The 14840-nt window shown below is 33.3% G+C and overlaps 3 protein-coding genes across 3 annotated transcripts; all 3 read left to right on the plus strand.

Annotated features, from left to right (window-relative positions):
• Position 1: 1 nt before the first annotated feature.
• LOC111716490 (eukaryotic translation initiation factor 6) lies at positions 2-3586 on the plus strand. Its single transcript, XM_023491962.1, has 7 exons — positions 2-124; positions 653-723; positions 1013-1071; positions 1472-1547; positions 2779-2867; positions 3047-3230; positions 3388-3586. Exons 1-7 carry the CDS (start codon positions 15-17, stop codon positions 3537-3539), a joined length of 741 nt encoding a protein of 246 aa, XP_023347730.1. The 5' UTR covers positions 2-14; the 3' UTR covers positions 3540-3586.
• LOC111716491 (THO complex subunit 5 homolog B) lies at positions 3560-6020 on the plus strand (the record flags this gene model as incomplete). Its single annotated transcript, XM_023491963.1, is given in 4 exon segments — positions 3560-3696; positions 4265-4321; positions 5520-5623; positions 5960-6020. Coding segments are annotated over 4 exon segments (330 nt in total), but the record flags the coding sequence as incomplete, so codon positions are not given.
• Positions 6021-6496: 476 nt separating this feature from the next.
• Positions 6497-14445, plus strand: LOC111716493 (THO complex subunit 5 homolog; the record flags this gene model as incomplete). Its single annotated transcript, XM_023491964.1, is given in 13 exon segments — positions 6497-6603; positions 7081-7157; positions 7883-7986; positions 8211-8310; positions 8658-8737; positions 9439-9538; positions 9711-9821; positions 10603-10683; positions 11037-11115; positions 12155-12239; positions 12632-12739; positions 13643-13774; positions 14323-14445. Coding segments are annotated over 13 exon segments (1247 nt in total), but the record flags the coding sequence as incomplete, so codon positions are not given.
• Between the last annotated feature and the right edge of the window lie 395 nt (positions 14446-14840).

The following is a 14840-nucleotide window of genomic DNA, read 5'->3' on the forward strand; positions in this document are numbered from 1 at the left end:
ATTGCAAATACAAAATGGCCGTTGTAAGAACTAACTACGAGAATAATAACGAGGTTGGGGTGTTCTCTAAGCTGACCAACTCGTATTGTTTGGTCGCTATCGGCGGATCTGCAAATTTCTACAGGAAAGTCGCTTCAATGTCGTTACATTTTTTGAGAAAAATTATTTATTTGGAAAGTTTAAAGATTTACTTGTAAAAAAGCAAAAAATTAAACATATTGACATTTTGCTCCTGGATCCCAGGGGTGTATTTTTTCTTTAAAAAAATTACCCCTCCCTCTTTTTTTAAAATCATATTAGTCCCCACAAGTTATCTATGTTTGCAAGGAGCGCACATTTTTTTTAGAGGTTCCTGAATTAGGGGAAAATAATTAAATTTAGGAAAATGATATAGAAAACTTGCTTTTTGATGTTCATTTTTTAGTTCATTTCTACTACCATTATACACTATTCTGGATCCGGATCCAAAACCATAATGCACCATTCGGATCCGGATCCACTACCATTATACACCATTTTGGATCCGGATCCACTACCATAATGCACCATCCGGATCCGGTGGATTCACTTGTTTTCACGGATCAGGGAATCAGGATCCATTAAGTCTTTATGTTCTGAATTCTAAGAATGATATTGATGTGTCGACTTCTAGTGTGTTTGAATCCGAACTTAATGATGTCATTCCTATTGTCTACACTTCAATTGGAAGCTGCAGCATTCTTGGTAAGCCAATTTTATAATAATAATAATATAAATAATCTTCAAAATCGTAGAAAATACCGCCTGCCCCCGTATCTACATATCTTAACCTAACATGCGTATCGAAAGGTGGGGGGTGGGGAGAGAAGTCAACTGGGGGCCAGAAAAACCCCATTAATTACACGATACTGCACATGAGGGGTAGGGGTCCACAGTTTTCTACACCAAATCATCCTAGAAATATGATCATTTGTGAAACAATCTCATGGTTTGTACAATGTACATTTCCCCTTGAATATATTTGTATTTTTAGGGAGAATGACAGTTGGAAACAGGCACGGTCTCTTAGTACCAATGAGTTGCACAGATCAGGTACAGTCCTGGAATATTTTTATGGAATTGATACATTAATTAATTAATCCAACGTTTTATTTTACTAGCGCGTCTTAATGAATGCTTCAATAAAGACTTTAATTTATAGGACATGAATTCTTTGACCTTATTTTCCCATGGACTTGATGTATCTTATATTCTTAATATTTTCTGAGATCAGTTAAAAATCAAATTATTCATGAACAGTGATATATATTTTTGAGCAAGAAAAAGCTAAAAAAAAATTAGCGTTCGTCGACGAACTAATTTATGTTTGTAATGTAAATTTTGTAATTTTCTGGAGAAATACATTTCATCCCTTAAACCCCATTAGATAAATATGTTATTTTGATTTAAATTTTTTGCTTCAATATTTTCAATTTATTTTCCAAATATTCAGGAACTCCAGCAGATTAGGAACTCTCTACCTGACACTGTTAAAATTCAGAGAGTTGAAGAACGTCTCTCTGCTCTTGGTAAATATTATCTTAGTCGGGTAGCAAACTAGTTAAACACTAGATGAGGGCGGAGAACCCTGGAAATAGATAGGGATTCAAACTTCATTCCGTATTTTAAAGCTATAAGCAATTTCTGCAGTCCATGATTTGATTTGGTTTGGTTTGGTTTGTTTTGATTTGAATTTGAATTTGAATTTGAATTTGAATTTGAATTTGAATTTGAATTTGAATTTGAATTTGAATTTGAATTTGAATTTGAATTTGAATTTGAATTTGAATTTGAATTTGATTAAAATCGTTTCCCCTCTTTGATGGATTTTGTTTGGGGGGAAATGGACTAAAAAAGCAGGAAAAGTTCAAATGACCATTTGTTTCGTTAATCATACAAAATAATGGTAATTCACTGATACGGGTGACTTGTATAAATAGCAAAATGAAATTAAAGGGGGTGACCGGCAATTTATGGAAGTTAAACTGAGATTGTAGTACTGTGGAGAAATAATTTAGGAATCAGTTGAGACCTATGAGACGTTTTTACGGTGCATATTTGTTCAGAAAAAGGGCAAACTAAATCTTTTAAATCCTCATGGTTTGTTTATTTTTGAGGGATGATTGTTCACACCCATTTTCTGTAGTTTTCCTGCCATTTTTTAATGAAAAGACGACATTTGAAGAATTTGAAGGAATCTGTTTAGGAACATATTTCTCAATTGAAATTTTCTCAATAAATCAATGTTAGAATTAATTATTTCTTAATGAAAAAGAAATAATTAATTCTAACATTGATTTATTGAGAAAATTTCAATTGAGAAATATGTTCCTAAACATCTAATTAGTTTACTGAAAATTTTTTTTTACATTTTTGATCGTCGTTATTTAATAATAAAAAAAATCGATTCTCAAAATAAAACCACCCAAATGGAAGATTTTGAACGTCAACTTTGCGCTCAAAATCAGTAATTATACATCATTAAAACGTTTTAGATGTTTCAAATTAATGCTAAAAATTTCTCCCCAATACTACATTCTCAGTTCAACTACCATACATTGCCGGTCACTCCCCTTAAGATATAACAATTTTTCATTTTTATGTTTTCAATTGAACTATGGTACCCTTTTCTGAACCAGAAAGGGCAAAGTCATATTATAGATTTAAACAACATGCTTTCTTGATTAGACAAAGAGATTTTTCGGGCTCTGTTGTAAATCGGACAACAACTCTACAAACCTGATTATATCATTATCCCAGGAAATGTTATTGCTTGCAATGATTATGTTGCTCTGGTGCACCCTGATCTGGATAGAGAGACAGAGGAAATACTGGCTGATGTTCTTAAGGTATACAATCCTTCAAATATCTTAGACGTTAGTAAAAAGCAATCATTGATAATTCCTATTTCGATCATAAATTTTAGCCATCTAGGTGTCCCTTCATCAGTTAATAAATCAAATTAATGTATCCTTAAATCAAGTTAAGAATCACAAACATAATAATCAATTAATTAATCCATGTCCAGGTTGAAGTGTTCCGTCAGAGTATAGCTGACAACGTATTAGTTGGTTCCTACTGTGCTCTGTCTAATCAAGGAGGTCTGGTTCATCCTAAAACCTCAATTACAGATCAGGAGGAACTCTCATCCTTACTCCAGGTCCCTCTGGTAGCAGGGACAGTCAACAGGGGTTCAGATGTTATCGGAGCAGGTTGGTTTGATTTCTTATTACTGAAAAACGGAATACTTTTGAAATGACTCGAGGTCAAAAATTTAGATTTCTTGATGTTCTGTTAAATTCGGCCATTTTTCTCTCCTATATTCGTTTTTTATTTCATATTGGTAAACATGACAATTCAATATTTCAGGAATGGTTGTAAACGACTGGTGTGCTTTCACTGGACAAGACACCACCTCTACCGAACTCTCTGTCATCGAATCAGTCTTTAAGCTCAACGAGAGCCAGCCCTCTGCCATTGCGCAGAAGATGAGATCTAGCCTTATCGACAGCATGACATAATTTAACCATTTTTTAAACAATATTTTTTTATAATTTCCTTTCCAGAAGAATGTCGCCTGTTGTAGTGAAGGAGAAAGGAAAGGCGGAGAAGAGGAAGAAGGATGAGAAGGAGAAGACAAATAATGAGACAGAGACAGTTACTCCACCAGCTAAACAGGTATCAATATATACTTCAGGTAAAAAAATGTGTACTTGTATTATTTTTGATAATGTACCAATTTATACAGGAAAACCTGCGAAAATTTGTGATTTGCTGAGAACAAAGAATTAAAGAGCAACAATATAAGCTAAAGTTGTTACTAGACAACAGCCTAGTTAGGAAAAAATGGGGGGGAGGGCAAGTTCGTCATGAGCCTCCATCAAAGAGTAACGAGCCTCTAGCTTTGTGACTTTATTTGTCTCTAAAATATTAAAATTAGCATGGTCTTTATTTGTTTGTTTGAGACTCCAAGGTACTTCAATAGTGGAGTTATCTGGTTAATATTGCCTACATCTCCATCCAGGTTTTGGTGTAAAGGGATTTGAAAAGGTTCAGGAGCTAGTGAGCACACTTGATTTCTTTGTCGGGTAGCTTGTTTTAGACTTTAACAAGAATTGTCTTTAAACTCAAGGTTGAAGCTTTTTGGTTTGATTTCGAGATAAAATGTCATTGATAATATGCATTTTAAAATACATTCCGATGTTGATTCCATAGTTTACGTAAAACTAATCCCCTTATCGTTTAGGTGAAGCAGGATGGTAAGAGTAAATCAGATAAAACCGAGGAGAAACAGCAGAAAAAGGTAAACACCAGCAATTATCAATTGTTGATGAGAATTCGGCAAGAACGGGGTTGGAGGTTTGAATTATCATATGCAAGAAAAAGTTAAATTTTCAATACTAACAATCCCATTTAAAAGTATGCCCAGCAAATTTAAGAAAATTAAATATGACTTCTACAAAGTGGCGCGGTCCTGTGTTTTGTGTTTAATAGTCTTTTTTAAAGACACTGTCTAGTATTTTCATGTGACCGGTTATATATTTGCCTAATTCACAACGGTACTGAACCTTGAACTGAACTTGAATATATTCAGGTTGATGTATATAACGAGATACTTGAACTTGAATATATCATGGTTGATGTATATAACGAGATACTTGAACTTGAATATATTATGGTTGATGTATTTAACGAGATACTTGAACTTGAATATATTATGGTTGAGTATATAACGAGATACTTAACTTGAATATATTATGGTTGATGTATATAACGAGATACTTGAACTTGAATATATTATGGTTGAGTATATAACGAACGAAGATGTTGGGGAAAAGAAAAAATGGACATGAACTGGTAACTAGTACAAAAATTCAAGAGGAGGGGTGGGGAGGAGAATTTGATATATACCCCTGGAATTATGATCAAGAAATGTTAAAGATTTTTAGATGACGCCAGTTGGTTGAAATTAAATCATTCTAAAACTCTGTTTAGGAGAAAAGAATTCAGGCTGGTTTACTCTTTGTCAAGATGAAGAAATTAAACAGATTGGAGAAACTTAGAGTTAGAACAGCCAGGTAATCAAATTAGATCAGATAATAAATATTAGTTTTTTAATACGGAGGTTAGTTTGATAAACTAAATGTTAAAAATTATGAATGCTAAATGTTATATTGTTACAAGGACTGGAGTGTTTTTTATCTCTCCATTGAAAATAAATTGTAGGGTTTATTCTCTAAATTGGGGTTGTTGATGTATATAACAAGATACTTGAACTTGAATATATTAAGGTTGATGTATATAACGAGATACTTGAACTTGAATATATTAAGGTTGATGTATATAACGACATACTTGAACTTGAATATATTAAGGTTGATGTATATAACGAGATACTTGAACTTGAATATATTAAGGTTGATGTATATAACGAGATACTTGAACTTGAATATATTAAGGTTGATGTATATAACAAGATACTTGAACTTGAATATATTAAGGTTGATGTATATAACGAGATACTTGAACTTGAACTGAAAGAGAGTGGTATGAGTACACTAGCTGAGCATCAGAAGATGTCCAAGGAAATCTGTGATCAGATGAGGTAATTGATAAACTTAATATTTAATATTTAGCACCCCATTTTAAACTGGAGATCTTCCCTTTATACCTTTGTTTGATAATCTATAATCTATTCAAAGAAAGATAAATAAAATATCCTTCTTTATTATCTCGGAAATTTGATAATTGTTTCTTCTTTTAAAAAGTGACTTTAGCATTCATGCCACAGAGGCAATGAGGAATTTTTTCATAATATATTAAAGGGACCTAGTCACTGAAATCTATATTTAAGGGACCTAATCCCTGAAATCTATATTTATGGGACCTAATCCCTGAAATCTATATTTAAGGGACCTAGTCACTGAAATCTATATTTAAGGGACCTAGTCACTGAAATCTATAATATGAAGATGAAGAATGGATCTAAGCTTGAGATTAAGGTAATCAATAATCATTGAATATGTTCTTAGAAGTGTCTTTTGTCCGAGATATTTGTTATAGTTCTTAGTATCGTCTTCCGTCCCAGATATTTGTTATAGTTCTTAGGATCTTCTTCCGTCCGAGATATTTGTTAGNATAAAACAAAGCTTACAGTGAAATACCAATGAATATAATCTTTTCATTTTATTTTTAAAATTCGGTGATGGTGATGGACCAAACCTTTGTAGAGTAAAAATAAGTAGATGTTAGTTCCACACTTATTGAAAATATATTTCGGTCTGGGTTGACCCTCGTCAGTTCTTGAGATTGTTTCTGTCAAGGAAGATTAAAAACAATTTGAAAAATTTATTTTCCCTTAGAATCGTATATTATCACCAATTCAGCGAAAAAAATCCAAAATAAATAATTTTCAAATAGAGGAGAGGGGATAAATTACTTTTTAAGAAATACACATTCTGACAAACTATCTACTGTCCAGGTGTATAAACTTCTGGTCCGCGGATGAAGCAGTAAGCATGGTTGATGTAAACCAGTTCTATGCTGAGGCTCCGAAAGAAATCTCACAGCCCGAGAAAACGAAAGGTTAGATGGAAGGAATTTTTCGTCATTTGTAAACACGCTTACTTATCCAATTATCTGTTAATTTATAATTCAGATGTATTTTCAAAAAGACGACGAAAAGAAATTGTTTCAACATAAATGCAATACGCATAGATAAATGATGATATTGCAAGCTTCAATAATCTGTGTATTTTTTACCTCTAAAGCTTTTAGAACGGGTTTTAAGTTTATCTATTCAATTGTCAAGTCGACTCAATAGTTCTTGGAATATCCATTCTAGTAGTATCTAGGTCAAGCAAATATAACTTTTAATTCCTAAAAATTAAAGATTTTTTCATGATTTCTTAGGTTCATAGATGAAAAACCAAGTGGGCTTATATTTTGGTAGATTCCTAAGATTTATGGGATTTAAGTACGGGTTTTAGGCACAGTCCCTGAACGTCGGATGGCGGGATTCAATGGGAGGATTTAGATTTTTAAACTAAATGATATTTATAGATGATCTGCACCAGCAGAGGTTAGCCCGGTTAGCCTGGGAGCTAGAGACTAGAAAGAAGTTAGACGCAGAAGCTCAGGTTTGAAAATATGTTCCCAGAATGCAATAAAAAATACAGAAATGTAAAAAGATAAAAAAAATAATTTTAGTGGAAAATAAGTGTTTTTTTCAAGTGAAAAGTTTAAAAAATAGAAGATTGAATTCCAAATATGTTATTTATTTTTTCTCTGTTTGAATTTTATTAAATTCTAGCCTGGTAAGTTGGTAACCCAGCTTTGCCTGGAATAATCCTTAGAAATGCACTACACTAAAAAAAATTCTCCTGGTTTTATTGAGTTCCTCAATCAAACTTATTGGAAATAGGTCCAGAGGTTCATGAGTTATGATCGGACATCCAAACAAACAGATCACTTCTTCACATAAACTAGCTTTAGAACCCAGCGTGACCAAGGGTACACAATACACTGTTTATCCGCGAGTGGTCGTAAAATAGGATTTCAGCTATTTTTCCCTATAGACCCACTCAACCTAAAATATCAAGCTAATAACATTCCCGTGGTTCTCCCCGAGTTCTTCAATCAATGTATAGTAGTGTCCCGTCTACGGACCAATGATGAAGAATACTTCTAAGGTCGATCTATCCATTTAATATGGTAGTGTACTATACTTTTCATAAGTAATGTACTAATTATTTCATTTAAGGCAAATCGGTCCAGGGGTTTTAAGTTGTCATCGGACAGACAAACAGAGATTACTACTTTATATATATTGATAAACCCCCTGTAATATTATAAATGTCTGAAGGAGCTGGAGGACGCCAAGAACCAGGTGGACACCCAGGTCCTCAATAAGGAGGAGAAGGTCAAGGATCTCGGTAAACAGCTCGGCAAAATACTTAAAGCCACCAGGTGAAGATTCAATGAATAATGATAACTAGCTGGAGAACCCGGGGTTGCCCAGATTTATACAATATTCATAGTCATAGTTACTCACGCCGTTAACCCTGCGCTTGGAATTATGATTTTAGCCTAAGTGCCCGGTGCCCTTGGAATTTTGAAATTTTTATTTTTTTAAAATCTATTTCAAACAAGTTTAGACCGTTTCAAAAGTTAAATAAAATTTTGATGTTTAGACCGGTTCAAGAGGCCTTGAATCTCAAACTGGACCTGGAGAGAGCTCAGAAAGGATTATCCGTCCTTCTACCAGAACCCCTCTATATCCTCTTCTCTCAGGTACTTCTTAGTCAATTAAACCTTCTTCCATACATAGTCCATCATAACAATATACTTACTCAGCCATTTTAGTTTTGATCAATTTTTGGGTTTAAAAATTCAAAACTATAATTTGTCATAACTTTGAACGGACTTTAGGAAGGTAAAGGGCTTAACTACTAAGACTTAATTGTATATTAATTGTATTAATTGAAACTTCAAACTTGTTCAACTCATGTGTGGTGAATTCAAGGCCCTACTAAGGCTTTCTTTCTGTTTGAAAAAGAAACGAATTAGCGCTTTCTGAAGTGTTAACCAAACAGAAGGTTCGGCCCATCGGCTTGTTGAATATTTTTACCATGTTACAGGCGGATGCGTATGCTAGGGGGTTGGATTCTCTCTTGAATGTTGAGATCCAGGGAGATTTCAACAAAGCCAAGAAGTTTAGGTAATCATCTTCGTTTATTTTAACATGATTCAGACTTCTTTTCCATATAATAAATCCTTTTGATGTATTTAAAGGGTTCTCCGTAAAAAAAAAACTATTTTGTTTAGCCATCGAGTAAAAATGAAAAACGACTCAAGATAACTGAACCATATTTTTATCTAACATACAAAGATAAAATCAAAATCTATATCTCGTGGTTCAGCAAAAACTCCCTCTCGGCAGCTGTATATCTGCCGCGTAGGTTTCTGAGAGCTGAGAGGAGAGATGACCTAGTGAGGAAGACATTCATATCCGCCACATTATAATCATATTAATTACTGGCTTGGGAACCCAGCGTCGCCAAGGTTACTCATTTTTACTCCAGCCGTTTAATTGCACTTGGTCGTAAATTACGATTTTAGCTCAAATCAAATCTCAAAATCAATCAATCAATCAATTAAACAATCAATCAAACAATTTAAATGTGAGGCAAATCGGTCCAGGGGTTCCTGGGTTATGATCAGACCGACAACCAGAGATTACAACTTTATATATAATGATATTTCATGAAGTATTATTATATGAACAACTAGCTCATGTGCCTGGGCCGGGGTGGAATTAAAGAACACATACAAAAAAAATATTTCGAATAAAAAAAATACCTTCAATGAGCGAAGAGTTTTTTATGTAAATAAGAAAACATTAATTTATTCTTTTAAAAGAATGGATGTAGACGATGAGGATGAGGAAGAAACGGTGAACAAGAAGAATAAGATATTTAGAGTTCATCCTCTCTCAGTTGTTCTGAAAATCAAAACTAAGGTGAGTAATTATGGTTAATGAGATTATTTGGGTATAAGTGGAATAAAGTGTATACACTAAACAACTTAATGATAAAATAAAATTTTAAGAACGTTTTAAGATCAAATAAAAAATTGAGAATTTTTTTTTTTAATGGCGGGAAAAATCATTTTTATTTTGCCGTGTAATTTAGGATGACGATGAGATAGATGTGACCTTCACCTACCTGGTCCATCTAGAGATAGTAACAGTCCAAGGCAGAGTTATCCTCAAGCATTTATCAGCCTCAGCTGATATATTAGAGGTAGGACAGGGGTGTATATTTTCTCGAAAAATTCGGGTGATGTTAATGTAAAAATCAATGAATCAGAAACCATCTTTTCACTCCCCCCAGGGGGGGGATAATTTGGATCAAAAGTGGTGGTAAATGATTACATTTTATTGTGACGTATTAGAACAGCTTTACAATCTGTTAAATTGTAAAGAAACGATATTTTACAAAAACAAATCCCAGTTCCGGCCCTTCAACCCTTCTTGGAATACTAAGCCTTGTTTATTAAATTGGTTATTTTCATAAATTAAGCCTTCCTAATACGTCACAGTATAAAACAAAACCTTGTCCCCCCTCCCCTTGGTTCTACTGGTTCTACTCTAATTGGTATTATTACTTCATGAGATTGTACAAAGATTGCATGCTCTATTCACAACGAAACCCTTAAAATCTGTGTCTGTTCATGAATTAGATATAATTATTAATGATTTTTAAAACTGATTTTTTTCAATTGTGTGTTCCCTACTAAAATAACTTGCGCATTTCTTGTACAGGAAAACATTTAGGAATTATCACGTTTAAACGTAAAGAGACGATAATATCCTCTATTTTACTGATCAGATAAAGGTATCAAGGGTTCTCTTGTGATACGGGCATCGACATTTTTGCATGAAGGGTCACTTGAAATAACACTTTTAGTACCTTCAAGAATACCTTCAATATCTTCAATACCTTCAATATCTTCAATACCTTCAATACCTTCAATACCTTCTAGAATAACTTAAAATTCATTGTTTATATTGTAAATTTCTAGGCTAGCAGTTTACTGACCCAGTTGTATGAAGAAGATGATGGTTCACAGTCTCCTAATCTTAAGAACGAATATCAACTCAAGGTAATGCATTTTTACAAGAAACTTTAACCTTATCAAAACAAGCTAAGTTAGTGTACAAAAAAATTCCAACGTTTTGTCCAAATGTAACCCTATCATGATCAGGGGGGGGGAAGTTTCCCCCCCCCCCCCGTGGTTTTTCTAAAAAACTTTAAAACAGTGTTTAAAAAAATGGATGTAAAATCATGTGTCACATGTTAATATTTAAAAAAAAAATTCAACTCTTAGGGCAAAATCATTGGGGTGCCCCCTCCCCCTTCCTAATCTATTTTAGACAAAAATAGCCCAATCGGGATAGGGTAAATGTTAGTGAGTTTTGATCTTCATTTACATATTAGCTGATAGTCCTATTCCAGGAAGCCGGTATAAGTGGTGATGTGGGTCCTATGCTTCGTAAAACCGGATTCCCCTTTGTCTGGGCGCAGAGACTTGCAGGAACTAATACAATCATAAAATTCATTTAGTTTTATTCATCATGGCAAGATCTTGTTCAAATTCAGACCCGCATCTTAACAGAATTGATCCTTAAAATGACCATCGCTGAGAATTGCATGTGAATGTTGAAATTTAATCATAGTTTACGTTGTGGCAATCTTAAAAATATATTTAAATCACCTTTTAATAGCTATCTCTAAATTTCTGTCGATAAATCTGACTACCGACTAAATTATAGCTATCTCTAAATTTCTGTCGATAAATCTGACTACCGACTAAATTATTGGTTTCTGATAAATCTGACTACTGACCAACTTATTAGTTTCTGATGAATCTGACTACTGACTAATTTATTGGTTTCTGATAAATCTGACTACTGTCCAACTTATTGAGTTTCTGATGAATCTGACTACTGACTAATTTATTGGTTTCTGATAAATCTGACTACTGTCCAACTTATTGTTTTCTGATAAATCTGACTACTGACCAATTTATTGGTTTCTGATAAATCTGACTACTGACCAATTTATTGGTTTCTGATAAATCTGACTACTGAGTAACTTATTGGTTTCTGATAAATCTGACTACTGTCCAACTTATTGTTTTCTGATAAATCTGACTAATGACCAATTTATTGGTTTCTGATAAATCTGACTACTGACCAATTTATTGGTTTCTGATAAATCTGACTACTGACCAATTTATTGGTTTCTGATAAATCTGACTACTGACCATCTTATTGGTTTCTGATAAATCTGACTACTGACCAATTTATTGGTTTCTGATAAATCTGACTACTGACCAATTTATTGGTTTCTGATAAATCTGACTACTGACCAACTTATTGGTTTCTGATAAATCTGACTACTGACCAATTTATTGGTTTCTGATAAATCTGACTACTGACCAATTTATTGGTTTCTGATAAATCTGACTACTGACCAATTTATTGGTTTTTGATAAATCTGACTACTGACCAATTTATTGGTTTCTGATAAATCTGACTACTGACTAACTTATTGATTGATTGGAAACCTAGGATTAAACTTCCTTGCCTCGAGTGGACCTGACAAAGGTATTTCATTCCTCAATATGCAGAAGACAGTTCAGAAGATAAGAGAAAGGTTTGTATAAATATTACAAGGATCTGGTTTAATTTAAAACGATCCGGTGGGGTGGAAATTCAAAAGTGAAAAAAATTAACCATCACGAAGGACGCCATATGCTATCTCTGTATTGATTAGATTTGATTTAATTTTATATGATTTGATTTGATTTGGTTTGGTTTGGTTTGCCAATATGTTATCTTACAAGCGCTAAAAAGCTCATTTTTCTTATCAAGGTTTTTCATCCTCACAAATAAATATATTTCAGTTTATTTTAGCAATACAGGTTTCTCTTAAATAGAAGTTCTTGTTTGTTAGAGCTCAAAGCATTTTAAGATTTAATTTTGCAAAGATAGACTAAAGAAAATTTCTAATCTAAAAATAAATCTTTTCAAAAAGTAAAATTTTAGGTTTGAGAGTAGGATTAGTTTACATGAACAAATAGAACTCCTGGAGCAACCTAAAGGATTTAAACCGGATTCTATTCCCCAGGAAATCATCCAGTTATTTCCACTCAAGTAAGTAAATAATTCCCAGGTAGTGTTCCCATAATATTACAGGGTTTACCACAAAGGATGAGACTTCAGAGACGACTTTATCAAATACATGGAGTGTTTAAACGTTCTACAGAAAGTTTGTAAATTCTAGTGTTTATACTGTCCGCCCCACTATCTACACTTCCTAACCTACGCCCCGCAATCAATCGTCTAATTTATTTTTAACTACACGTAAGGGTAATCCAATAATGTTATATTTGAATACCGTATGCGTGCAACTTTGTATTTTCATGCCGCGTTCTATTCACCTTTTTTACAGAAGCAATACAAAATATTAATGCGCTAAAAAAGTGAATTGTTTTAGAAATAGAAAGTTTATTAAAAATGTTGGGGGGAAAATTAAGACATTTTATATTTAAATTTTTTATGATGCATAGACCATGACAAAGAAAAAAGCATCAAATAGTGTCGAGGTAAAGGTATACATTTGCCCTGAAATTCAGAATGATAAACTGCATTTTTCTCCGGCCATGGATATCTTTAAACACTATGACCAATTCCCATCAATAGCTATTAAGCTATTTAGTTTACCATGAAATTACCCAAAGAAGTGAACGGTCCCTTTAAATTAAGTTATATTTTCCAAGACGTGCGAAACTCTCCAGTAGATTGATTTCACTTCCCTATTGAAACATTAACCTAACATTATAGTTCAAAAACATCGGCGTACAAAATAAAAAATGTTCAGCCGTCAACAAATTTTTTTCTGAAGTAGTATTACATGAGAGAAATATTGGTTAATTAGATTAGTTTCACTTTAAGCCTAACCGTAATAATATAGTTACAGTTCATTCATGTATTATTATTATACATTTAAGTTTTTTTTAACTGGCTGTCAATTTTTTTATTTTCTCTTTTTTTTAGAGTTTCGACGAAGTTAAAGTCCTGGAGTAGTATTACATGGGAGAAATATTGTCAGTTTGCTGAAACCTCATCAGTTTGTGAGTCTGGTAGTGTGGATTCATCAGACTGTCTTTTCAAGCTGGTTCTCAACAGGTACACTTCTACGGAATGAAGGTTTTTTTTTATTTTTTTATTTATTTTATTTTGCTCTTTGAGAGAGGGCAATCAAAAAAAGTTTCAATTAAATTTTGATTTTCAAGTTAAATTTTCTTACAAATGTTCATCTTTTGACGCGCATTTTCAGATATTCCTATTGTAGAATGCAGCAAATAATTCCAAGTTCATAGAACTTCAATCTTTTTTGTTAATTTTTGTGAAAACCATAGAATTTTTCCGATTGGTTCCATAGGGAAAATTATAGGCAGAGGTATGCCAAATGATTTGCTGTCTATTTTATATCGCAAATGAGGTGGCCAGTATGTTATATATTAAAGATATATTGATTGTAGAGGTGTAGCTAGTCTAAATGAACTAATCTGTATAAAACCTAACTATCCAATGAGCTGGCCAGTATTCTATATATTATATATATATTGATTGTAGAGGTGTAGCTAGTCTAACTGGACTAGTCTGTTTAAAACCTGACTATCCAATGAGCTGGCCAGTATTCTATATATTGTATATATATATATTGATTGTAGAGGTGTAGCTAGTCTAACTGGACTAGTCTGTATAAAACCTGACTATCCAATGAGCTTGCCAGTATTCTGTTTATCCCTGCAGTGGAAGGACAAGTGGACGGCAGCTAACAATGAATGGATCAGGTGAGTGGAAAAATTTAATTAAATATTTTATTTTTTCCCCCGGAAATAGTATATTTTTTAAGCAAACCCATACATAGAGTTCAATCTTATCATCACACAAGTATTCAGTGTGCATATTAATAAGTCATTTCTCTGAGCTCAAAATTAGATATTAATGGGTTTTGTCGCTGAAATGGGAAACAAGAAGAAATCTTATGTGGCAATGTTCGGACATAAGGGGGGGGGGTCCATCATCCAAATCTTTTCCTTTGTGGTCAGGAAGTGCTTGACGATGTGCGTTGTGTGGACGGGGGCGTGGAGACGTTAAAGGCTAGGTTTTCTGATTCGCATTCTTGAATTTTTCGGTTAAAAGTATCGAACAAAACTTGTCAGTTGAGATCCATTTTTAATCTCTC

This window comes from Eurytemora carolleeae, unplaced genomic scaffold (assembly GCF_000591075.1).
Source record: "Eurytemora carolleeae unplaced genomic scaffold, Eaff_2.0 scaffold2088, whole genome shotgun sequence".
Classification (NCBI taxonomy): domain Eukaryota; kingdom Metazoa; phylum Arthropoda; class Copepoda; order Calanoida; family Temoridae; genus Eurytemora; species Eurytemora carolleeae.

Excerpts from the sequence above, each read along its gene's own strand:
- LOC111716490 (XM_023491962.1), top strand. The coding sequence starts at position 15 with ATGGCCGTTGTAAGAACTAACTACGAGAATAATAACGAGGTTGGGGTG. Across the intron at positions 125-652 it reads GGATCTGCAAATTTCTACAG|TGTGTTTGAATCCGAACTTA; the intron begins GAAAGTCGCTTC and ends GTCGACTTCTAG. Across the intron at positions 2,868-3,046 it reads TACTGGCTGATGTTCTTAAG|GTTGAAGTGTTCCGTCAGAG; the intron begins GTATACAATCCT and ends ATCCATGTCCAG.